General features: G+C 53.5%; 7 protein-coding genes across 7 annotated transcripts; 4 read left to right on the forward strand and 3 right to left on the reverse strand.

Moving 5' to 3' along the window:
* Positions 1-248: 248 nt before the first annotated feature.
* On the forward strand, positions 249-2673 carry AYO20_08876 (hypothetical protein; the record flags this gene model as incomplete). Its single annotated transcript, XM_022647150.1, has 2 exons — positions 249-393; positions 443-2673. 2 exons carry the CDS (start codon positions 249-251, stop codon positions 2671-2673), a joined length of 2376 nt encoding a protein of 791 aa, XP_022496894.1.
* Positions 2674-4417: 1744 nt separating this feature from the next.
* Positions 4418-5830, forward strand: AYO20_08877 (hypothetical protein; the record flags this gene model as incomplete). Its single annotated transcript, XM_022647151.1, has 1 exon — positions 4418-5830. The coding sequence occupies one exon, from the start codon at positions 4418-4420 to the stop codon at positions 5828-5830; it is 1413 nt and encodes a 470-aa protein (XP_022496895.1).
* A 1535-nt stretch (positions 5831-7365) lies between these two features.
* AYO20_08878 (hypothetical protein) lies at positions 7366-8617 on the reverse strand (the record flags this gene model as incomplete). Its single annotated transcript, XM_022647152.1, has 2 exons — positions 7366-8221; positions 8289-8617. 2 exons carry the CDS (start codon positions 8615-8617, stop codon positions 7366-7368), a joined length of 1185 nt encoding a protein of 394 aa, XP_022496896.1.
* Positions 8618-12589: 3972 nt separating this feature from the next.
* On the forward strand, positions 12590-14440 carry AYO20_08879 (hypothetical protein; the record flags this gene model as incomplete). The annotated part of the gene is made up of 1 exon (XM_022647153.1): positions 12590-14440. The coding sequence occupies one exon, from the start codon at positions 12590-12592 to the stop codon at positions 14438-14440; it is 1851 nt and encodes a 616-aa protein (XP_022496897.1).
* A 993-nt stretch (positions 14441-15433) lies between these two features.
* AYO20_08880 (hypothetical protein) lies at positions 15434-16576 on the reverse strand (the record flags this gene model as incomplete). Its single annotated transcript, XM_022647154.1, has 3 exons — positions 15434-15833; positions 16204-16489; positions 16555-16576. The coding sequence occupies 3 exons, from the start codon at positions 16574-16576 to the stop codon at positions 15434-15436; spliced, it is 708 nt and encodes a 235-aa protein (XP_022496898.1).
* Positions 16577-17582: 1006 nt separating this feature from the next.
* Positions 17583-19094, forward strand: AYO20_08881 (hypothetical protein; the record flags this gene model as incomplete). The annotated part of the gene is made up of 3 exons (XM_022647155.1): positions 17583-17667; positions 17727-18743; positions 18820-19094. 3 exons carry the CDS (start codon positions 17583-17585, stop codon positions 19092-19094), a joined length of 1377 nt encoding a protein of 458 aa, XP_022496899.1.
* Positions 19095-23897: 4803 nt separating this feature from the next.
* On the reverse strand, positions 23898-24951 carry AYO20_08882 (hypothetical protein; the record flags this gene model as incomplete). Its single annotated transcript, XM_022647156.1, has 2 exons — positions 23898-24775; positions 24828-24951. 2 exons carry the CDS (start codon positions 24949-24951, stop codon positions 23898-23900), a joined length of 1002 nt encoding a protein of 333 aa, XP_022496900.1.
* Between the last annotated feature and the right edge of the window lie 57 nt (positions 24952-25008).

Below are 25008 nucleotides of genomic sequence, written 5' to 3' on the forward strand. Positions count from 1 at the left end.
ATTCCCCAGCATCCTGACAAGGAAAGTGTGTTGATGACTGAGCGGCGGAGAAATATTTCTCCGGGTCACGGGGTGTGTGAAAAAAGATTCGGCCGTCGGAGGAATATTTCTCTAGATCACGTGTCTGCCAAGTGGTCTTGGCGACTGGAGCCTGATAATAATTTCTACGAACGCGTAGCGCAACGCGTCTTTCATCTTCTTACATCTGTCCCCCACGTCGATGCCATCTCGACGCCATCGCGGATGCGATGGTCGATCAAGACCAGTCAAAGATCATCAAGGACCATCCTATTGGGAAGGATGTCCTCGATGGCTTTCGCGTTACGTTTGAATCGAGCTGCAAAGAGAGGGGTATCAAGTGCACCTTGGACGCGCTGGGTCAACTTGACAGAGGTAAGGTGATCTAGCTTCGTTGTACTGTGCTACCCTGACCGATGTGCAGGAATCGGAGATGTTGCGCTCCCCCTTATTTCCAGTCTCATAAACTGTCCAGCTTCTGGCCAGCTTCGTTCCAGGACGGGCAGTCCAAGCCTCCGAAACGATCTGCGCGCGCTCATCGCCCGGGTTGCCTCCAACCATTTCGACCTTGACTGCATCGAGCCTCTCCTGCAGGCAGCCCTTGCCGACAATCCCGATGATGCGCTCGTCTGGGATCGAGCCTACAATGCCGTCATCGAATCCACACCACCAACAATGTCGCGAGGCCCTCCTATCCAAACCCCATTCCATCAGACAACGGGCAGCTTGATTAATACCTCCGAGCTCTGCGACAATGTGGACGGAGTGCTCAAGAAAGAACTCGGCGCTCTTTACGTTGGGCTTCCTCGATTCCACGAGGCTTTTTTTGGACGCGTGGCAGACCTCGAGGAAGTGTCCGCAGCTGTCTTCAAGAAATGCAAGGAAGGCAATGAACCACTCTGGAGGGATGGGTGGATCGAATGGCCGAGAAAGGCAAAAGAAGAAGACGTCTTGCGCTGGTTGAGAAGAGTGCACGAGAAACTGGTGAACTTTGCAGAAACATACAAGACGCTCCCGAGGCATCCACGATGGCTACTGGCACAACCCAACAAGATAGTACAAGGTTCCGTTGCAGATCGCAAGTTGGACATCGCCTTCCTGGGTTGCTCCAAGACCGAAAATGAATTCAAACCTACCTGGTCAAATATCCTCATACCGGGCGAGCTGAAGAGCAATCCATCGGCCGACGCGCCAGGACAGGCGTGGCTTGATCTCGGGACGTACGCGAGGGAAGTGCTTGCTGCTCAGGACAACCGTCGCTTTGTCTTGGGCTTTACCCTCTGCGGATCACTTATGAGGATATGGGAGTTCGACCGGCTCGGGGGGATCGCGTCCGAGCAATTCGACATCAACAAAGATGGGGAGCGTTTTGTGTCCACAGTCCTCGGATTTACCTTCATGAGTGAGGAGGAGCTTGGCCTCGATCCGACAATCATGACGATGGCAGATGGCAGCCGATTCATCGAGATCGAGCGGAATGATTCGACAGAGCGTCTCATCATTGACAGGTTGATGCTACGCACACGTTGCATAGTTGGCAGGGCAACGACTTGCTGGAAAGCCTATCGAGAGGGACAGCCAGAGACACCCTTCGTCATCAAAGACTCATGGCAACATGTCGAACGTGATGATGAGGGCGAATTGTTACGTGAAGCAACCGGTCAAGGTGTTGCCAACGTGGCCCGATACTATCACCACGAGACTGTCCAAGTGGGCAACAAAGATGACGACATTTGGGGCAATGTACGCGGCCAGCTCGACGTCACCACAGCTACGAACTACCCGTTGAGGCCGGAATCCTCAATGCCGCCACCGAGTATCACCGCGGCTAGGGGTTCGTCGAGAGGTCGCAGCAAAAGCACCGGCGGCCGGGCGGCCGGCAAGAAGCGATCCTCCAGTCAAATCCTCGCCGTCCTGCCCTCCAGCAAGCGGGCTTGTTCAATCTCCCCATCGAACGCTCGCGATGAAACACCACCCAATCGTGTACATCGTCGTGTCGTTCTTCGTGACTATGGAAAGTCCATATATAAGGCGAGCTCCCGATCGGCTCTCCTTGCTGCGTTGGAAGGTTGCATTGTTGGACACGAATCCTTGTATAAGGCTGGTTTTCTCCACCGAGACATCTCGATCAACAATCTCATGATCAACGAGGACGAGGACAACCCGTCCCAGCGTTCGTTCTTGATTGACCTTGACCTCGCTATCAAGGTGCCACGAGAAGCGGCCTCTGGAGCAAAACACAAGACCGGCACGCGGGCGTTCATGGCGGTAGGGGTGCTTATGGGCGAGCAGCATTCCTTCATGCATGACCTCGAGTCATTCTTCTGGGTGCTCTTCTGGTTATGCATCCACTACACGGGGCCGGGTCAATCTATCTGCTCACCTGTGTATGAGAACTGGAATTACGCGGGTGATGAAAGTCTGGCTACTTCGAAAGTCGGTACGATAGCTAGTGAGACGATGTTTCTCAAGACCGCGAGCACGCACTTCACACCGTACTACCAGCCATTGATCCCGTGGGTCAATAGACTGCGGAGGAAGGTGTTTCCAAGCAATGAGATGTGGAAGAAACCGGACACGGGGCTCTATTCTGCGATGAAGGACGTCCTTCGCGAAGCCCAGAAGGACCCAAAAGTGCTAGCGGATGACGGATAGATAGTATTGTCATTGGGCTCTCTGTATGCCATGGCAGTATTTCTACATTCACGTCACTCCTCCCATACCGTATCATCGACAGAGCGGCAGCCTGGCGATACCGAGCATTCAGAGGGTAGGGAAACCAAAACCAGGGGTATTCCCTCACTCAACATCCACATTGGTACTATCACTCGAGGACTTTTCAGCACACCTGCCAGACGATGCATGATATCCCGCCGAGACATATTTATAGATGAGCCGGAACAGATACTGATGCAAGGGCCCCGTCCGCTGGGAAACCCCGGTTTTGCCGCCCTAGAGGAGATGGTTTCGTTGGATCTAATCCGCTCCGATCCGCCGTTGGAGGCCAGTCTGAGTACTGGGCCGTTGTGGCCACGGTTGACCGAGACGAGCAGGGTGAGGAAAATGGTTGAATGATGGGAACCTCATAATGGCAATGGCAGTGGCGATGACGCCGGGGGCTTCAGGAACCATGCAGAAATCATGTATTGTTAAACGGCTCGGTGTATCGGCTCGTCCTTGCCGCAACTTGGATCGAGGCGTTCGAGATTGTCAACGTCTCTCTATTATGCAACTCTTGAAGGACTACTCGCCAACGTGCAATACAAGAGCCGTGCCCACATGACTTCGGAGAGCTCGAGTCGGGTCTGCAATGGTTCGATTCGAAGGGCACGGACACAGCTCGGACTTGGTTGGCTTGTACAAGGTTGGGAAGTCTGTCTTGACTGTTTCATCAACTGGGAGAGGGAGTAACAGGTACAGGGCCGATTGTAATCTTAGTTAACCCGTATCCCATATCCCGCATTCTACAGCCTGCAGCTTGCAGTCTATGTCCTCCTTCCTCTGTAACTATTACGCAGCATGGTCACGTGGAATCGCGCTTACGTTCTCGTTGACGCGCGAGCCGCGCGGCGCGCTTCGGCAAAACCTCGCAGTCAGCTGTGTAGGTAACCTTTGTTCTTGTACAGTTCTTCGTGTAGCAATTCATCAATCCAAGATACACAGCGGGTTCGAAGGCTGACATCTGATCAGACGCAAGCGGTGCAGGTATGTAAAAAGGGAAACCTCCTTCCTGGCCAGCTGTGCTTGGCTCCGAGTGCTGAGTTCTCCGTGCAGTTTAGCTGGCCATGAGCGGTTCTTGCTTTCTGTCAAACGGATATGATGCCAAACCTCAGCCTGGCGGAGGTCGACCAGCACGATCCTACTACCCACTGTCGACGGGTCCGCCGAGTACCCGATCTCGACGCAGTGCCTCGCATATCACGAAGCAGCTACGAAAGGACGGCCAGCTGTGGCGCTCAAAGTCCGACTGACTCGACGAACAACAACATCGCTATCGCCAAAGTCGGTAGCCTTGACTCAATCGGTGGTCATCGAAGGTTAAGGAGAAGCTCACAACAGAAGGTCCTTTGTGAGATCAAAGGGAATGCGCACAATGGCCATTCCCCGAGTCTCGGAAAAAACGGGCAATCAAGAGTGAAACGGAAATAGTTTCTTTCTGGTCGACAAAGAGCCGAGCTTGCTGTGGCCAGTGAAGCAAGGCATTGCCCACGCACACAAACGCGCTGCCTGTGTACATTGCCTGCAAACTTCATTCATGCTTCACAGCCTTGTGTCTCAACTGCCTTGGCAAAGCCGTTGCCTACGGCCTCCTTAAATATCGAATCATTTCCTCCCAAGTCCTTCTTCTTCTCATCACAACTTCTTATCCATCGCTTGCACCCGCAACCTACCCAACAGAATGGAGTCTCGCATCGACAGACTGCTGACCCTACTCAAGCTCCCCACGGAGATCCTCTTGGATATTATCGACCTACTGGACGGCGACGTTTTCCCAGCAAATCGACAACACGTCAGAAAGGTTCGGCAGACATGCAAAGCATTACACAGATTGTCCGAGCCTGCGTTTTTCCGGTTTCTCAGTTATGCCGACCAGGATCAAGCTGATAAATTAAGTCGCGTGTTGAAGGAACATCCCCACCGATATGACCTAGTCAAGCGTTTGATTGTCTTTCCTGCCCGCGGGGCGAAAAACCCGGGCAACATGGTCTGTGATCTTCCCAAATTCGGCAAGCTTAAGGTCTTGCACATTGTGAGAATTATCCGCGAAGATCGGTCACTCTTCGCCGCCCTCAACAAGACGCTCGCATTGAATGCCTTTCCCGAGTTGCGCGAATGCACGTTGGTCAACCTGTGGCCCCATCAAGTTTGGATCAACCCTTTGCTCAAATTACCCAAGCTCACGACGCTGAAAATTTCTCTCCCCTTGTTTCAGGACGATGATGACTCGCTCCCGAGACCTCATTCCACGCCGCTGAAGCATCTGGCCCTCTTGCATGCTCACAATTTGACCCCAGATGTTCTCGCGTCCATCCTGCGGTTGCCCAGGGCACTCGAGACCCTGGAGTACGAGTACTGCGATGGTTCTTCAAGGGGCCGTTCTCTTCCGTGGACCATTTTCAACAGCCTGCACACCGACGCGCTCAATCGCCTAGCGGTAATACTGGCCCGTAAGCAACCGCACCTCGAGTTGTTGAAATTATATCTCCACAACCATTACGACTTTCAAGCCGGTATGGAGACTGGAGTCATTGACTTGACGCCACTGACTGGATTGAAAGAACTCTGCCTCTCTCGGTTTAAAGTGTCCTCCTCCGACTTTTTTCCCAACCTACCGGGGGCCCTCAAAGTTCTCCGCATTGAGGGCGGATATGAAAACCTGGCGGCAATAGCACAAGGTGTTGTGGAGAAATCGGAACGTGAGGCTATCCTGTTGCCGCCTCTTGTCGTGTTCCAGAATCTCTTGCAATACCAATGGGTAGACTGCATCGCTCGAATGCGCTTGCAGATGCCGCTTCAATGCAGAGACAACAAAGTGGTGAAACAGCACTGGAGGGCGGCTACCCAATTCTTCATCAAACGTCTGCAAGTCAAAGAGGTCTTGATTGTGGATAGAGACGAGAGGTTCGAACGACGCATACAGGTGACCAAAACCGAACGCAAACCGCGGATGCTATTGAATGTCACTCCGTATGAGCACTCGCCAATCGTGAGGCTCAACCGCCTCCCCGATAACCCATATATCAAGGACTATTTTAGAACCCTCGAGTATCGTAATCTCGTTCAGAGAGGATTGACCTCTGTCTGGGAATGAAGTTTGTTGATGCTTTTGGCGGTGGGGGGGGGAGGGGATATTGCTCACACATGAACACAGAATGCACGAGGGAGGAATGTCTGCTGGCTGAGGGAGACGAACACAAGCAGCTGGGAGAGCCAGGGTGGTGTGGTGTGGTACACACGGTCCATGACTTTCAGGTGTTTTGACCTGTGGACCTGTTCAGTGAATTGTATTGTATTGTATTGTAGAGTAGATATCCATGAGATGTGGGATATTCTTTCTGATAACCAACAACCCAAAAAACGAGAAGGAAACCAAAAAAAAAAAAAAAGGTAAAAATATATAAAAAATCCCCTCCTTGCAGGGCCATCAATCTTTGTTCCCTCCCATCTTCCCCCGTATCTTGATCATTCAATCTCTCACTCTCTTGCTCTCTTTTTCTTCTTCTAGCGAGTACATTTTCCATTTCTCTTTATTTTGTCCCGCACAGCACTATCGTCTCGTCTGGCCCTCAACGAATCCTCGTCGTCGACCACGATCGGAGTCACGGAGCCTGCCAGGGTCCCCCGGCACTGGTCACTTGCAAGGCGGGTCAACAGATCTGACACGAAGAGAACCTCAACCTTTTCAGACGAGTCCTTCATACTATAATCTCATCGACTCCAATACCTCGTGAAGCTGTTCACATCTGTGATCGACCAGGCTGGCTCCCGGGGAGAGAGTCTCCCCCACCGTCAATACGGAATCGGCTGGTTCCAACCAAATGGCAAACCGTTTGGATAACACTATGTATGGCCAAACACTGACCGGGACTGCTCAGGCAGGACGACACGGTCGAAACCAAGATGAATGAGGCAAGCATGATGCGGCTAAGATACACGGCGTGGGAAGAAAGAGCGCGGAGCATTGCTGGAAAGATTTGCCCATCATGGTCCACGACGACGACGACGGTTTAGTCGGAGCGAAATATGAGCCCGCATCATCAGGAGCTGACAGGGCGAACCGGTGACTAGGGGATTTACCCACAAGGGCACACGATCTCTGGGGAGAAGGGCGAAGTAGAGAGAGGATCTAGTCACCGGAACTTTACTGCGGGACATGAATACGCGGAGGCGATACGCTCCATTTTTTTTTTCTACACCTCTACCACCGGCGGTGAGCAAAGTAGTCTGTCAATCAGGGCTTTTTCTATGAACGACTTCATCCTATGGGTGGTAGTGAAATGCAGCAAGTGCCTCTCTCTGTCTCCTCTCGTTATCTTCCCGCTCTCAACTTCCTTCTGCGGCTCGACGTTGCTCTGATGTGACCTCAGGTTGGAAGAACATGCCAGATACAAGAGTAGGAGAGAGACAGAGAGTCTGTGAAAAGCTGCAAGGCCTTTGGTGAGCTCTGCCGGCCAGGCTATTCCTGACCCTGACCCAGACCTCGTGCTATTGTTATTGTGAAAACAGGTGAGGCGTGATGATCAGATCTCCTGTCGCCTTGAAAAAGCCGCCTCCAGGACTCTGATGCGCGTACCAAGGCATAAGATCCATCATCACCTGTGTTTCTCCGTATCGTTTGTCCAAGAATCAACGCTGCGACCGACCATTTGCGCGCTCCGTGCGTTCCTTGTTAGCTTCTTCTCTCTTGGCTGCTTCGTCTTCCTGCTTCACCAATTCCGCGGCATTGTTTCGACGTTTGGTCACATTCTCGACATACCTCCCCATCCGCCTCACTGCCTCATCTATGATGGCGTGTTTCCACCAATGTTGCCAGATCTCGTGAAGATCCGCGGGCGCAATTGTAACAGCCTCGATACCGGTTGCGGTCGTGGCGGGTATTTCGAAGAATGGAAGTCGGGTTTCGCAGTCACCGGCGTCAATGGTTGCGGAAAAGATCTGCGTCGGCTCTCCTCCGTGGTCCAGATTTCGTTCCCAGACTTCCCAGACGAGCGTGCTCTTCCCGACCCACTTGACTCCCTTGTACCAAAGTGGCCCCTGGTCTGAATCTAATTGGAAATCCGCTCTGTCAATGGCCCGGAGTTCACGGATGTCGAGGCCCACGGGGCTTGTGTACTCGGGGTCCGTGACAAGATCGACCAAGATCAACCTGGAGACGTGGGACGTTCCTCTCAAGTACAGGTCTCGCAAATTGAGTAGACTTTGACGAGACTGTGAAACACCAACTTCGACAACAGTGTGTAAGTCGGTCCCACCAACGTCCTTGATCCATGCGATACCCAAGTCTGGCTCTTTATGTGACCCTCCCCATTCTCCTTGGAAAACAATATCCTCGCCACGTATTATGCAGAGTTTGTGCCGTACCGACGAATCTAATTTCTGTTTGGCGACATCACCGAGCCATTCGATGATTCGACCGTGTCTTCGGCCAGGCATTGGTGAAAGAGTGAGGACACACTTGTGGGAGTTGTATGAGATTTTGAATCTAAGGATGCGGGATGATATTAGTATCTCGTTTGATAGAGATCACAAAAGAAGAAGGGTGTGCATACCCTCTACTGAGAGACTCGAATTCAGAATCCTCGAGCAGCTGGTCAAAGGACAACTCAGGTACGATGAACTCGCGAGGTCTGTCTGGGAAATCAAGGTTGTGGCCGTCGAGGCAATACTGTAAAAATTGTCGAGCATCGTCTGTTTGGTCCAGGCCCACAGCTTGCTGGAGAGGTGTAGTCGTCTCTTGCGACTGTGTGATTGTGTGGTCAGAATCCAAGGTCTTCTGGACACGGAGAGGGAGATCGACTTGTGAATCAGAGGCCGCGCGTGACGGTGGGAGACCAACAGAGGGAGGAGATTGCCCGACGGAATCATTCACGAAGGCCATTTTTGCCAAATGAGATCTTTGTCGTGCCGCGAACTGATAATATCGGCGCGACAACGAACGTCGACGCAGCAACAAGGTATTGCGCAGCGCGGGAGCGTGAGGTGCAGATGAACTGCTTGATTTTTCGCCTTTTGGCCACGCGGTTCTTTGATTGCACCAACGTGAGATTGAGAAGCGATGCAGCTGATATTGGTGACAGACAAGTTGTTTGTGAGACCGAGACAGAAATAATTAAGGACGCGCCGTAGACGCTGACGTCATGCCACAGGCCGGACTACGGACTATGTTATTTCCGACATACAAGAAGGAAGGTTAGCCGACAACAATCATCCTGTCCACGTCTCACTTCAGGCATTGTCTGACTGTCGTAGTCTGTACATACAACAAGAACTTCTTTATTACATACATCATATTGCTGGCGTCTGAAACAATGACCCTGACTTCCACGGATACCCTCATATGACTTTCACACAACTCTGCAACTCACACGGTTCACGGTTGTTGAGCACCCTGGCCTCCAGCGCCCTGTGCCACCCGGAGAACACACTATTGTTCAACAGGTATACTGAGACTGAGCCAGACATGAATAGGCCTGAGTTAACCTGAGCAATAGCGGTGCGGTGCGAGGTTATGTGGGCCAAAATTGAGGCCTGCGTCGAGATTCCAGCGAGGAAACATTCATCGCTGCTTTGCAATTCGCATCTTGGGTGGACTACATCTGCCTGCCTGGACTCCTTCGCCACGCCCAAGCCGCCGGATTGCCTGGACCGACGAACATGCATGGCAATAACGACACTCACTCCGGGAGCTTGAGGACTATGAACGACAGTGTTGGCTTTTTGACATAGTTCGGCTACCTGGATGTCTACTAAGACTCCTGCGGAACAAGTCAGATTGTGTTATTGCCTGGAACGTCAATATGAGGATATGATGACACAAGACACTCCCTCTTTGTGAGCTCGAGCTCGAGGTTGAACTTGACAAAACTACTCGATCTGGTTTCAGTGCATTGTACGTCCCACGTTGCAGACTCGTAAGCTCTCCCCACCAACTAAATTATATGGCGCCCTTAGGGATTATATGTGCGCATTGCGTTACTAGGTCTCGGAGAGTAGAGCTAAATATCTGGAGACAGTCACATCACTTACTACACCATCAATTAATCACCGTTGTTATCATAACATTCTCAAACTTAACTTGAAATGTGCTCCGTGAGGATAAAATCCCAAGCCCTAGGCCTCTCAGCAATGATAATACTGACGGTATATTATGGAGTATTAATTCATGTACAGCCTCGCGTATATCACAACTTCACATATACACACAACTACTAGATGTAAAAACTACAAAAACTACAAAAAAACTCCTCTCAGGAGAAAACTGTAGCCCGTAGTGCAGTGGACACAGTTTTTTTTCCCGGACTCTAGGAGCCCTTCTCCTATCTCGCAGCGGATGTCCCTCCTGCTCGTCCTCCTACTCTTTCTTCCTCCGTGAGCGCTCAACCCCATTATACCCTCCCCCGTCTCTCGCTTTGAGCCTTGATTTGTCGTTGTTGTTGTTGTAACAATGCAGATTGCAACTATCAATTCCTGATGGGCAGCGCCAAGATCTGGAAGTATGTAAACCAAGGTGGTTGAGTGTTCAAAACCCCGTACTCGGTGTTACAGATTGATGCAGGCCAGATCTGACAATTGTTGCAAGGAATTTCGCGATTGTAAATGATAACACTTGAATAAAAAAAGTGGGGTCCTCAGAAGTCACGGCATATGATGTGTGATGCAGGGTGAGGCAGTGAAGAGACCTCCGGAGAGGGATGGTTGTGACTGCTGGGTGGCGAGTGAAGTTCACACACCGATTGTCTCAAGCTACGATGTCAAATTGAGAGTTGAGCGCAGCGCAGCATGGACGTGTTTAGGTTCATGATATCGCTCACAAGGCCAGGCCACCCTGAGGGAAACCCTCGATGACGACGACGACGACGACTACCAACGGCTCACGTCTGATCTGGTCCTTCCATCCTATCTCTGCCCTGCAGGATCCAGAGGGTATCACTACAGCGGCGTTCGTGTTTGCTACCTACCAGGCACATGGACAGCATGGCACATACATAGCACAGTATTTCTCGCACACCGAACACAATGACAAAGCAAGGCTGTCCCATTCCCACCGCCCCGAAATCTTGAAAGGGGGTTACGCAGTTTTGCGAAAAGCTCAGGGACCTGCAGCTGGCTGGGTGCGCTCAAAGAGGGAACAAGGATTTCCGGTCTTTCCATGAAACTCTTTGTGAGGCAAAACAAACAAGCAGAGCATTTCGGAAGCAAAGGTCCAGAGCAATCGGCGGACAAACAAACAAACAAACAAGGACCTGGATTCCCGAACCGCTACTGCTGCTCGTCCACCCCGACAGGTGTCTCGAACCAAAGACCTCAATCTGCACAAATCAAAAGAAGTCCAAGACCCGGAGCTTAAAGTCGTCCAGAAAGACACCAAGCAGCCTGCCAAAAGACAGCCTTTTCGCGAAACGGAACCTCAACCCGACATCTTTCAAGGACCATTTATTTGGCCCTGAATTCCAACCCGTCGCGACATCAATGTCTGCTAGGAGTGCGTTGATTGAAGACGAACGGCAACCATCGACGGTATCACGAGTCACCCTGACCATAGACAGACCGGTGAGCAGGGCAGATGGTTGGCCGACGCGACGTGGAGTCGGGAAAATACCGAGACCAACTCGAACAATTCCGCCAGCTCTCACGACAATAGTAGCCTCGAGGCGGGTTCACATCATGACAGCATGACTACACCACAGAATCACGGCAGCACAACACTCAAGGGGCTAATTCCGACATACGTGGCTCATGTCGAGCACAACCTCCGCCCTGGCCGAGATCCGAATACCCCTCCAAGCCCTAGAGCCGCGGGGTGTCGAAGTTCATCCCGTTGGTTCTCTCTCCCACTTCCTCGAATCCTGCACGCGTCAAGGACAGGTTGGACGGCTGTCCTCCAAACATGTTCATTGCTCTAGAGACTGCACGGCGCATCTGCGCGGATTCCCTGAAAATTGCACAACCCAAAATGATCGCGCAAGAACTACGACTATACTTTTGAACCTTGCTTTTGAAACTTGATTTTCTAAGCCAGGGAGGCAATTCTGTCACTGTCATCATCACCAGGGTCCGTTGTGTGCAGACTCTGGGCGCCAGCGCAGGTGGTAGCGGGATATCCGAGCTATTTTCGAACACTCCGCGATCCTCAAGGTCCCTTTGGCTGGGTTGCAGTGCCACAAACCCGTCACAGGCACGAGAGCAGGTACTTGTAAACGTCCGAACTAGCCTGTAGCGCGCTGACTAAGATAGTACTAGGCTACAAATGGTAAGTGCCTGGACGCATTGCCAGCACGCGCAACGCTACTCCGAATTAGGAATAGCGCCACTTCTGGCACTTGCCTTCCTTGATTGATTCCAGATACTTTGTTGTATGGACCCGTTCCAGCTTACTTCTTAGCCCCCTCCCCCCATCACACAAAGATGACAACGCACCACATTACTCAACTAACGCCAGCACAGCCTCCACAATGCGATTAGTCCGGCCCCCCCTTGACTTAAACCTTGCATGGACGATAGGTTTTGAGGGTGTCCAACGCAGGCGATGAGCCCGGTGGTCAGTCCCTGGTGTCACACCACTGCGTCAAAGGGCTTGTATTTGTCTTGTGGAGGCTTTTCTTCGTCGCCTTTGTTCTTGCTTTGCTCTGGCACACACACAAGTTCCCTGTTCTCGCATGAGTCATTGCTATATGGACGACCCCTGTGCGCTACCGAGTACTTAAAGTCTTGATCAAATAGCTCTCTTCTGTCGACCATGGAACTACCCTTACTCTACCAAAGAACCCCCTTTGCTCTACAAAATACGCACGTCTCCAACAAGGAACTCTCTTTTCTCGACCTAGTCCTCGAATCTTGACAAAAGAACAAAATGTCGGCCGTCCCTACCCTTACACTGCCACTTTCAGCCAAGAAGAGACCACGCACGGAAGATGACATTCCTACCCTCCCCTCTCCAGCCAAGAAGAGACCAGGCACGGAAGATAATGTCAACACCCTCGCCGTTTCAGTCAAGAAACTCAAGATCAAGGACAGCGTCGCGGCCCCTAGTCCGAGCTTCAGCACAGACGAGGCCGGTGCTCTGACGATCGCCAATCCAACCGACGTGAATACGTCTGATGAGATGGCGAATGAGAACATGAGCGATGACGAGGACAGTGACGCAGATTATCTACCGTGTGATCGACGCTCATGGGGCTCGAATTCACAAATGAGCTTCAGTTCGGACTCGAGCGACGACGAGGGTGAAAGCCAAGAGTCGGCGACTGCCCAACGAGAGACACTGCCGATCTTGCCCTTCGATAGGGAGTATATTTCCCCCGACGATGGGTACATAGGAGTGTCAACTAGTGATGTTTCAGGGTGGCATGAGCAGCTGCTGGATGACAAGGAGACGTCCCACCTGTTCTACACTGAAGGTTGCATCCGATTGCAGAGATGGAAGTGCCTCAAGCTGTTAGACGCCACCGCGTCTGTTCCGGGCCTGGAGAAGACGGATTCGCTGAGCTTGGCCGACGCGAATGGAAAGCCGAGCGTCTCTCGAAAGGGAGACTTTAGCGACTCGTACAGCGATCCCGCGAACTATATCCTGGACTGGATGAGGCCCGACGCGGCGGGATGGGAAGCGGCCGCGAATGGCTCGCGACTTCAGCCAGAGGCAATCAAGCTCATAGTTGACTTCTTCCATCACCGCCCGCACCTCAACCGTACCAAGTGCGAAGACTACTGCCTCAAGAAATACCTAGGAGAGGATATCGAATTCGCGACCGGGAAGCGGCCAATTGACGTGCACGCGTACCCCTCCGAGTTCCAGTTCCCCGACAGCTACATGGTCGAGATCATAGATCCCACCGTCTCCACCCCGACCCTGATGACGCTGTTCTACATCACGCCTAAGACGCTAGACGAGGGCCAACTCGCCCAGGCCAGAGAGGCGTACAGCGACTTCGTCCCGCTGTACACCTACGTTGGGCGCATGGGTCTGGCACACCAACATCAAGAGGAGCTGGTTGTGTGGCGGATCGTAGCCCCCGCTGGGCGCCCCATCGCGGCTGACATCCACCGGCTCGGTCTGCGGCTCAATCAGGACAAGTACCTCGCCATCATGAAACAATTTGTTGACTTTGTATGCGAGCCGCTACCGCTGACAGGCGATGGTCGTGGCCACAGCCTCGACAATGGGGAGGACTGGCCTATGGTGCCGCACAACCCTCTCCTCGACATGAATAACATCATTGTCCGGCCCGACTGGTCAGGCATCGCCGGCATGCTACTCTGGGGGGCCCCGCCACTCATGACCCTTCCCTTTGGCGCTTGCCTCTCCGGCCTCCTGCGTCTAGAAGGAGTCCCAGACCTCGAGTCCGTCGGGGGTGGTCAACGAGTTTGCGAACTCAATCCTTCCATATTTGAAACTTACAGCCGTAACGGGCGCGAGTTGGAGCGTTTGTGTCTGTACTACCTGCGTCAGAAGATTCCGGCCCTCGCCGAAGACCCCCAGTCCTGGCACCGCCTGTTCCAGGCCATGGGTGAGGGTATCGCGGCGGCGACCCACACGTCCGAGATCGACACCATTTGCTACGCAACGCAGCTCGACGAGCTAAGGTGGGATTGGTTTCGGCATGAGATAAAGGCTGATATACCCGACGACGAGAGCGACGTCGCAAGTTCGGAAAGCGGGAGTGGAGAAGAGAGTGGCGACGACGTGGATATGGACGTGGACTAAGAGTATCGTTTCATTTTGTTCGCTTTTCCTTGGAGTTTCTCCTGATCGTATACGTTTTTGATTGGATCAACCCATCTGAGATATACATGACAGATTGTATTGTACCTGACAAGATTTCCTTCCTTCCTACCAAATCAACCAATAAAGTCATCACACTTGCACCTTCGCGCCCTGACAGGGCGCTCTTGTATTGCATTTACCTCTTGTCCAGAGAGTGCAGAGACTTATATATTCGTTCCATGAAGCCACCAGAGGGAGTCGAATGAGGTACCAGAAACTTCCGGCCTTCCTTTCCATCAGCGCCCACTTCTGCGCCTTTGCTTCTTCAGGCTGTCGGACACTGCTTTCTCCACGACCGGTCCAGGTGCCAACGGGGGCAATGGGCGGTGCGGAACAAGAACGAAAAGAGGTCCGAGGACGTTATCTCCTTCTCCTCCTCCTCACAGCCACGAGCTTTAGAAAGGACCAAGAAATCTTGACTTCGGAGACGAGAACCTGCAGTTGAAGTCTTAATTTTTCAGATCAGCTGATTCAACGCCGTTGAGCCGACATTGTCTCGCGTGTTTTGGGGTGCAGATGCAATGCCACCCTACCAGCGCTTTGCCTGTGTGATGCGTACCCATGACGGGGCAACTCATGGTACGTTGGGCCTTCCTGTAGCAAGGGGCCCTTGTCAGAAGTCCTGGAGGAACTCTGAGTCCCAGTCACTCGACACGAGCGAGGCACGCACTCGATGGATCATCACCAGTCGTGACAGACGCTTCATCGTCCCCGTCGGCAAGAGGCATTACCAGGACCAACTGGCAGAGTAAGAGGCCCAGTTGGGCACTATAAAATTGGTCAGTCAGAAAGACGACACGTGTAACTCGCTCCACGCGAAGGGGCCAAGCATGTGACGTACCTTGGACGAATCCTGCCCGTATTTACAAGGCATCCGACCTTGATCTTCTCCAGCGCCGCATAGATAGCCTGAAGATGGTTCTTCTTGCTGTCCTAATAACCGTTTTCCCTCAGAGTCTCGGGCTCCAGGGAAGAAAGAATCAGGTGGACGACAACAGCAAGGAAGTGGTCTTCGTCGATCAGGGGCAAGACGATCGGCTTCTGGGCTGCCTTCTTGTACCGGTGAAGAATCGGTTGGACAACGGTCAGCACGGAGTTCCGCGTGGGGTAAAACGGGGTCTTGACGACGAGGGACTTGGTGCAGTAGAAGAGCTTGGACGCATTGACCTCGAACATTGACAGGGGCCACACGGACCGGGGCTGCACCAAAACAGCCATGTGATGGTAGATGCGGCCAACGGTCGGGTCATGGACCAGGACCCGGGTGTACCCCTCGTTGGCAGTGTCCCTCCAGCGCTTTTTGGCTTTCATGTCCTTGTCTTCGATGACCATTCTACGCGGCAGGCATCAGTATCTTGGTGGACGTAGCAGGGGTGGTGACTTCTACTTACCCTTATCGTGCTATGTCGGCTTTGTATTCGACCCAGAGAGGCCAGAACCGCGGGACAGTCTCATCCAGCACAGACATCATACCATATGCCAGGGTGATGAACTCCTCAATGATATCACGAGATTAGGGGAGTCGATGGCGCAGGACCTCGAGACACAAGCGTATGCCGTGCCTCCACACTCTTGCCAGCATCGCATACTTTTCCGCGGTCCTGCGGAGCGCTGGTGACGCCATGGGGTGCTACGAGGTCATGAAAAAGTCGTAGTATTCGCGCAAACATATGCCGTGGATAGTAGCGAGAGCCGCATACTACTCGGCGTTGAGACGAGGAATCCGTCGACCCAAGTAGATCCGCACCCACCATTCGTTGCCGACCTTTTTGTACTGGTCCTTGTCATTGAGCGGCCTCATCTCGACGTCGGCGTCCTCGTCAGAGGCTGGGGGTTCTTCAGTGGACAGACTGGCGTCCTGGGCCGAGTTTTGCTGGGTGGCGGCGACTTCGAGAGCCTCCTTCTCTGCTTTCGCTCTCGCTTGTGCCTCCTTCTCTTCGACTTTCTTCTGGACGGTCTCGACGCCGCGCAAGAGCTGATCAATCAAATCTTGACGTACTCTGCAGCTGCATCTTCTGATGTGCCGGAATGTTCGATCCACCAGGGGACCACACAGTCATCGAGACCACCACCCATGGTAGAGTCTCAAGTGAAGGAAGCAACGTCGACAGAATATTGGGTCAGGAGGTGAATCAAACAGAAAAGCCAATCTGGTTCGTGAACTGTGAGAGTCGTGGTGAAAAAATCATGAGAAGGGCAGAATCCGAGCAAGTGAGAGGGAGAGGGAGCATACAAAGAGATATAATGCATGCCACTTGACGGCGTTATCTCGCGTGACTTGGTCGCCCTTTGGTCGCCTTTTGCAGCAAGGCCTCCCTGTTTGTCTTACCCTCTTCCTCACCGTCCTGACCAGGATGCCTGATGATTGAGAGGGCAGCAGGCAGCAATGGCGCCTTGTCTGCTGAAGGTCCCGAATACGAGGGAGCCTAGTACAGAATCCGAGACTATGTGGCGATGACGAAACCGGGCGGAGACACCAGAAACAGCCAAACCCGCGCTGAGTGACAGGTCAAAGCAACCTGTCACTGTGGGGCATGGCTTGCACAGTGCATGAAACCGCTCAGTCATGACTGGTGCGGAGGGAGAAACGTAAAACTACAACGCATAGTGACAGCTAGTGTGACCAATCATTGTCAGCCAAAGCTGGATAGCGCGAAACAAGACGTTAGAGTAACCAGCCAACGTTGCGCGTGGAAGGCTTGGCTACACCAAAACGGGCAAAGATCGACGTGGTGGAGGCATTGACACAAGGGTTTCATTCGTTTCCACAATGTTCCTCGCCTTCTCTCCCGTTGCCTCAATGTCTGGTTTCCCAATAGAGAAGAATGTCCATGTTGATGGAGGGACCAAACGCCCCTTTATTTCCCTGTTGTCTGTTAGCCCAAAAGCCCCTCTCGGACGGCGACGAGAAAATACAAAACCCCCAATCAGTCCCGATCGGCCATCTGGAATATTATGCTCGCTTCCTCTCTCTTGTGGTATACCTACGCTCTTAGTAACGCCGCCTGTCTACCTTCTCACCATCCCGATCAAAGCAAAGGCATAGGACCGCTGTTCCTTATCGAAACCTGTCGTCGTCCCCATGGCTCACACCCCAACACGCACTTCGTCCCCCGTCGCTAACATTCCGACTCGAGCCTCGACGCAAGGAGGTGATGTCGAGAGAGGTACGCTCAGTTTGGACTATCGCCCCTTGCCACAACCAAATACTGACCTCTGGTAATAGCCAGCAGTGTTGAGGTGAAGTTGGAGATGGGTCTGGATGATCAAGACACCGTCGACTGGAGGAGACTGCCCCCGCACAGCGCAGATGACGTCGACGTCAAGGAAGAGGAGGAGGCCGAAGATCCCGCGAGCCCATCATGCCCCCAACCCATGCCCCCGTGGCAGCCTATCCCATCCCCCTATGCGGACAACAACGACGAGACCGTAGACCCGGCGGACCCTTCGAGTACCCGAGCCGCGGTCCGTTTGATGAGGAGGCTTGCTTCGCCGTACGCAGACGGGGACCCGGGCCCATCATCGCGGCAAGATACCCACGGCCAGGAGAGGCTCCCTTCACAGGACGCGGATCGCGCTGGAGACGAGCCCCAGACCCCAGTTCCCCAGGCTATGGCCCGAGACCTATTGTTTAACAAGGTCAAAGAGATGCGCAGGCCGACGCCGACACCGTGGTCAAACGCCGATGATGGCCAGGGCGAGACGAGGGACACGCCCCTCTCATGGAATGATTTTCCTCCATCGTTCAACGTCCCGGATGAAAGAGATGTCCTGACACCAACTCTGTACGGAGTGGACCCCAATGGACCCCACATGGAGGTGCCGACCGAGGTGCCGGTGGATTTTGACAACGAGGCGAGGGAGGAGGTTGGCGACGCCCCGCTTGGCCCGGGCCCGACGATTGAGCAAGTGCGCTGGATCAAGATGGTGACCCGTCTCATCCGGTTCCAGTCTAGCGTGACCAAGGCGGCCGCGAACAGGGCGTGGCAGGACGCGTTGCGGGCCAACGAACTGGCACAGCAATCGATACAGAGAAACGACGAGGCGACGGTGCGAATGAACGCCGCGATACACCGCTTGGACGCTGCGACGGAGCGCATTGACGGGGCGACGAGGGACAAGGACAGGGCGACAGAGAGCATGTACGCCGCGATAGATCGCCTGGACAACGAGTCACGGGAAAAGAATGCCACGACGGGCCGGATGGACGCTGCCATCGAGCGGCTTGACAAGGAGTCGGAGAGTATGAAGGCCGCTACGGGGCATCTTCATGCTGCCATCCAGCGGCTGGACAAGGAGACGTTGCGACAGGCAAACAGCACCGAGGGGCTGGATTCGGGCCACCGAGCACAAGGACGCGGCGCTCAAGGTCGCCATCACCATGGAGAAGGTGGTCCATGACCTAAGACTCGGTCAGCAGCACGTGGACCTCTCGCTGGAGGATCGCGCCAACGAGGTAGTGGAGGAGCTGCAGCGGGTCATCGGCGCACGCATCCAAAACGGCATGGGTCCTGTACTCAGGAAACTCATTCTCCAAAACCAAAAACAGGTCGGGTCGGCAAGGGCAGCGGAAGTTATTGTTCTTGATGAGTAATGAGGACGATAGAGCATGTATTGATGCTGACGTTGATGTTGGTGGCCATGGTGATGTTGGTGTCAAGTTATCTGTGCATGTACTTTCGAAATGATATTGTGTTGTTATCACCTGCTGCTATCACTGTACTACTCATCAAGACTGAGCTCGGCCCTCTGATGCTGCGAGACGGCCAGTTCTTGGACGACCTCAATGTGGTCGAGGGTGCGGACATGGTGGGAAATCGATGCTGTTGAGCGGCATCATATCACGTGTTTTGAAGTTGGAGATGCTCAGCGGTGCGGGGTTGTGGCCAGGTAGTGCGCGGGTCCGGAGTATGAATAATCCGGAAAATGTACGTGGAGTAATTAATCCGGCACCTAAGCAGTATGCCGAGAGCACGGAGTACGGAGTAATCGAAACTCCGGAGCCGGTGCATGCGGCGCGGACCAAGAGGTATTTGTGCCAGTCTGGCCCGTCCGACCGCCTTGACTTGCACGCTTGGTCTCCAACATGCCCGTCGATGGGGAGCTTCTGTAATCCATCCGATGCGGTGTGCCGCGGACTCATGGCTACGGACCAAAGATCAGCATCGTTACGCACGAGGTCACAGGCTTGGAGAAAGGACAGCCTGATCAATACACCCATCACGGAGGATTGTTTTTGAGAAAGTGTGAAGATCAGGACAACACCCCGGTCTACCAACGATGTGGCACAGTCCTACAATGGCCCACATGCAGAAAAAGAATGATAGTTCAGCGCACAGCCATGGAGGCACGTTTAGATGAACGCGGAGTGGCACCCCAGTGGCGGTACGTGCGCGCAGCCATCTGTCAGGGTGATTGACGATGGTGGTAGTCCAGAGTACCGACGACGAAGGCCGGCGCAGAGTCACAAACATACGTTGACGATGGAAAACACCCTGCAGCGTATGTGCGAGCTCGTCAAAGGAACAAAAGCTAAAGGCTTTTCGACACCCCGCACAGCGCGTCCAGACAACGACAATCACGTACCAGCGTTGCGGTCGTCCAACAGCACGTCTTGAACTGGCTGGAGTGGTGTGAGAAGCCGATCGATTCGGTTAAGGGGGATGGGAGGTTCTGTCGAGTGAACGGAGATCGAGGTAGTTGCCACGGCGTCGTCGTGATCTGAAGTGCGGCAAACCTCTCCATGACTTCAGAGTTGATGCCATTGCTGTAGGCTCCATGAACCCCGTCGTCCGCCGCATCCGTGGCCCATACGCGTGAAGCAGGTCCTGCTGACAAGGGTGAAGATACAGCTCGTTCATGTGGTCCTTGATTGCCTTCGTCAGGCATCTCCCTGTCAAGTTCGGTCCGCAAGCCATAGAGCTCGGGTACTTGTCAGGGCCCTTTCCTAGTTAATGGGGGTGAGTACTACCCGAGGATACGTCTGGTCCATGGCCTTGTTAAGTTGTCATGATCATGGATGAATCTGTCCGTCCGCGGAGTGGATACACGTGGTAGAGATGGAGAAGAACGAGAGCAGAGCGTTAGCCAGCGTTGTCGCCGACGTGAACACCACGTTTGACGTAGATGCCGCCACTGCGGATGTCGACTTGGTGGGCTCACCAACACAGTTCAAGTGGTAATGGTGAGTTGTGGACTCGTGGACTGGCTTTCAGTCTCGGTGACACAGCGTCGTCGATATAGCCTTGTGGACGTAGCTTGCTTGGACTTGGACCTGCGGCCTTGTAGGTCACCCTTCTTTTACACATAAAATCCAAATTCATACAGTTATGGAATTCCAATTGCCAACATAATGTAAATTTTCCAGAGTCTAGAGGGCAATGTAAGGTACGAGGAGGATAGTTGTAGGGTACGAGTAGAGTATGCTCGTACGTACGAGTAGCCTTTGCTCGTATACACGACTAGAGTATGCTCGTACATACGAGTAGCCTTTACTCGTACGTACGACTAGGGTGTGCTTGCATATACGAGTAGCCTTTACTTGTATATACGACTAGAGTATACTCGTATGTACGAGTAGCCTTTACTTGTATATGCGACTAGGGTATGCTCGTATATACAACTAGAGTATGCTCGTATATATAAGTAGCCTTTGCTCGTACGTACGAGCAGTAGATGACCTCCGTGGAGATCCCTCGGAGACGACCGCAGTAACCGACATACGCTACCGAACGTGCCTCTTTACACTATAATAATTAGCTAGTTCTAAACACTAGATTATCTAAGGCTTTATAAAGCTACCTATACGTTTACGTCTTACGGCGTAAGTATCTGAGTGAACAGGTCACAATATGGTGTCTGAACGTGAGCTGCCCGATAAGGAGGCACCACCTACTGCCATTGTCTGTTTTCCGACTCTTGAATGTGCAATGAGGCACTGAGAATAGTATCCTTCACGATGTAAGTGAGGCTGAAACGCCTGTCTCGGATAAGTTGGGCCTGGTTTGCAGGTAGGGAACCCCACTACCACTTTCTGTTTTCTGGCCTGTCCTCCAGCAGAGGCGAGTTGCGCTGGATTCTGTGACGGAGGGAGCAAGAAGACAAGAGTGAAGCGGCTCTTGAGGTCATCGTTGGTAACACAGGCAGAGTGAGACCCCTTGGCCAAGAGCAGTCCGCGGGCGTCAGTCTCAGGAAGAAGGAAACTGGCCCCAGTGTGCCGTCTGTATATAGTTCTTCCCCAGGCGACCTCCCTCCGCAATTGGCTTCAGTCTCATTATCTCGACTCGGTGTTTGACTGGTGGATCACGAGAAGAAGGAAACGGGCGCCGATGTGAGACCAGTTGCCCAGATGACCCCCTGGGGAGGAGTCATTTGCGAGGTAGTAGTCTCATTTTCTGGAGACGTTGTATGTCGAGAAGATCAAGGGAAGAAGGGAACACACAACAGCCAGAAGTCGGTGGCACTGGCGTGCTGCAGGCCAGAAATAATCTGGCGGAATAATGTGGTGGCGGACAATTGATGAACAAGTTGGTGAGATGTGTTGAACAACGAGCATTATTGTGCTTGAGTGATCATGTGCAGTCTTGACGTTCGTTGCTGTCACATAGGTGTGAGACCGCTGTGAATGACACTCACCGTGGGTGCAGTGTCAAAAGCTGCACCGTCAGTAGGTGGACGGATGAAGGTGGACGGATTATGGTTGATCCGCGTTCTGGGCACGTGCTTCGGATTATAGAATTACCGAAGACAGCGGGTCGGAGAAATCGGGTGTGGGTGGCAGATAATTTCTTGGCGCCGAGGGATTGCTCGTCTATGTGGGCCAACCCAGCAACTATGCCAAGCCTAGCAATCCGATTTGGGTACGCACGCTAGGCCCAAACCTGACTTTTCATTGACCGACAAAGAAAAGTACCGCGCGGATCCCGGGGACAAGCGAGTCCTCACCCCGCGCCTGATGGGTCCACGGGTTGACGGGTCATCATGATTAGTCTGCACGGAGACACCACGTCATGATCAGCAAAGGTTCGGTCGTCATTTCATGTCGTCGGGGCTGGTTCCGCGGAAAGCCTCCGATCGCAGCAAGGACGTGTGGCTCGTGGAGGGAGAGTCTTTGACGGTCCAGAGTCTCGTTGGTTGTGGGCTAGCCCGGCAGCTCTGAAATAGTACCATGACGCAGCAAGTAATGCCCAGGAGCTGGAATGCTCCCCGAGAAAGATTGATGGCCTTTACGGCAAGGTTTCGGGGTGGGACACCCGACGAGCGACTCAGGTGAGCCTCACGGGGCTTCTTACCGAACCATCCATCCTCAGTGCCAGTAGTCGGGATGGTCCCCTATTGGAGCCACTAGGACCCTTGACTCTGTGTGGTGTGTGAGACTTACTGAGGTCAATGCAGGAAAAACGAGAGAGGTCTCTTGACCAATCATCATGAGAAATCCAGTATGGGAGGCACGGATCTCACTGTGTTCAACTCGACTGCACTGAGTTGGCTGCCGTCATGCTGGCACGCTGGCACGCTGGCATGGGACAAATGACCTCTCGCAAGATCGGTTACCACTGATGTGCACGCTAGATTGAATTCATAGTGCCATGCAAACTCATCAGCCACTGCCTTGTCCAAATCGAGCCGAGGCCAGTTCAGCCCGTCACGTGAGATAATGCCTTAGACGTCGCGCATGACTGCCATTGAACCCGAACAAGTGGTGGATCATGATCATCTGTCCCAGCCACAGCGAGAACCGTGAACTCGGAGAACATCGAGCTCCGAGATGAAGCTCCGAGAAGATGAAGTTTTGTTTGTCGCGCGAGATAGCTGGACGGCCTGCGCCGTCAAAGTCGGATAATGTGTACAGTATCTATGATCATCTCAATCCCAACTCACCACATTCCGAAGGTTGGCGAGCTGCCCTGTCCGGCCCTGTTCTTGAATGCCGAATGCTCGAATGCCAGCGTCGCACTTCGCACGAAGTCTAATTGGAGCGATTTGTGCCCTTGATATCATCCGTGGGAAGAGGATGGACTGAGCGGGCAGAAAACCTCGGACCATGATGCGAGTGCCAATCACTCGGGCTGCTGAGATCTATCATACAAATCTCTAGGGGAACTGACACTCTTGGAAACAGACAAGTGCCTTGCCGACCATCGCCGCCACCAACACGTCGTCAAAGTCAACCAAGCCTACTGCTTCAGTCAATCAATGGGCCATATCTCAGGGTTTCCGCGTCCACCAGGACCCCACTGACCACCCTGACTCTGAGCCCTCCGAGCACCCTCACGCCATTACCCTCCGCGGCCTCCTCAGCCTCTATCGCCCCTTGATCCTCGTCACTGTGCTCCCTCTTGATCTGGAAGGCCTCCTCCAAAACCATCAGATCCTTCCACCAGACCCGATGCACCGCCTACCAGGCATCAACATCCTCCTCGCCGTTATCTATGCCTGGATGAACCGGGGTAGATGAATCACCCCGCCGCGGCGGCCACAGATTGGCAGGGGAGGAGGCCGCTGTGCTCGATGGAGACAAGAGAATTGGAGACCCCCCCTCCATCTGACGAGCCTCCGGGTCCTTGCGGCCTCCCCGGATCCTCCAGGCCTCATGCCAGTTTGGATTGCCGTCCGTGGGCTCGTCATAATCCCCGTCCGCCCGTGCGTATCTCTTGCGGAGCCGACGCAGCTGCTCTCTCTCCTCGGGGAACTTTCGAAATTCTTCGTCTCCGGTCAATCGGAACAGTTGGTCTCGCTGGTCGAGGATGAGACTTTCCATCGCGCCCGCGACCAACATTGCCTGGGACCCAAGCTCGTTGTACACGCGGAGTCGCTTCACCTGCCCTTCGAGGCGGGTCTTCTGGGCCTCCAGTGTCCTCTTGTCGCGTTCCCATGCGTCTACGTCCTCATTCTGTTCCCTCCTCGCCTTCAGGGCCACTTTCTCCGCCAAAGTCACTCTGGCTTCAAATGTCCTGGTGATGTCCCGTACCATCCCCGACTCCTGGATGGGTCGTCGCGGCAGGCCAGCTGAAGCGGACAGAGTAGCAAGAGCAGGGCGAGTGGACGGGTCAGACTGAGTAGACGGACGAGACAGGCCAGCATCAGTTGGCGGACCAGCCTGGATCGACGGACAAGTTCGAGGAGACAGACGAGATTGAGCAGATGGACCGGTGTTAATGGATGACGACGGCGGGCCAGGGCCCTTTTCGGCGCTCTTGGCATCCCTTTTCACCTTCTTGCTGCATATGAACTCCACCGAGGAGGTATCATCCTCGGTCTGGCGTCTCTTGCGATCTATTGCCAGAGGTCAGTGTTGGTCACACGTTAGCACAGTGGCTGAACGTACCGTTCCTCGGTATATGCCAGAAAGTGACGTGTTTGCTGCGTATTGCCAAGCGCGAACCATATTTCGAGTCGTTGGCCTGGGGTGGTTTTGCGAGGAAAGCCGCCCTGCCTAAACCACGTGTCATATTGTTGGCCCGGGTTGGATTAGCGAAGGAGGACCCTCTGCCAACACCACGTGTCTG

The sequence above is a fragment of the Fonsecaea nubica genome (genome assembly GCF_001646965.1).
Source record: "Fonsecaea nubica strain CBS 269.64 chromosome Unknown Scaff75, whole genome shotgun sequence".
Classification (NCBI taxonomy): domain Eukaryota; kingdom Fungi; phylum Ascomycota; class Eurotiomycetes; order Chaetothyriales; family Herpotrichiellaceae; genus Fonsecaea; species Fonsecaea nubica.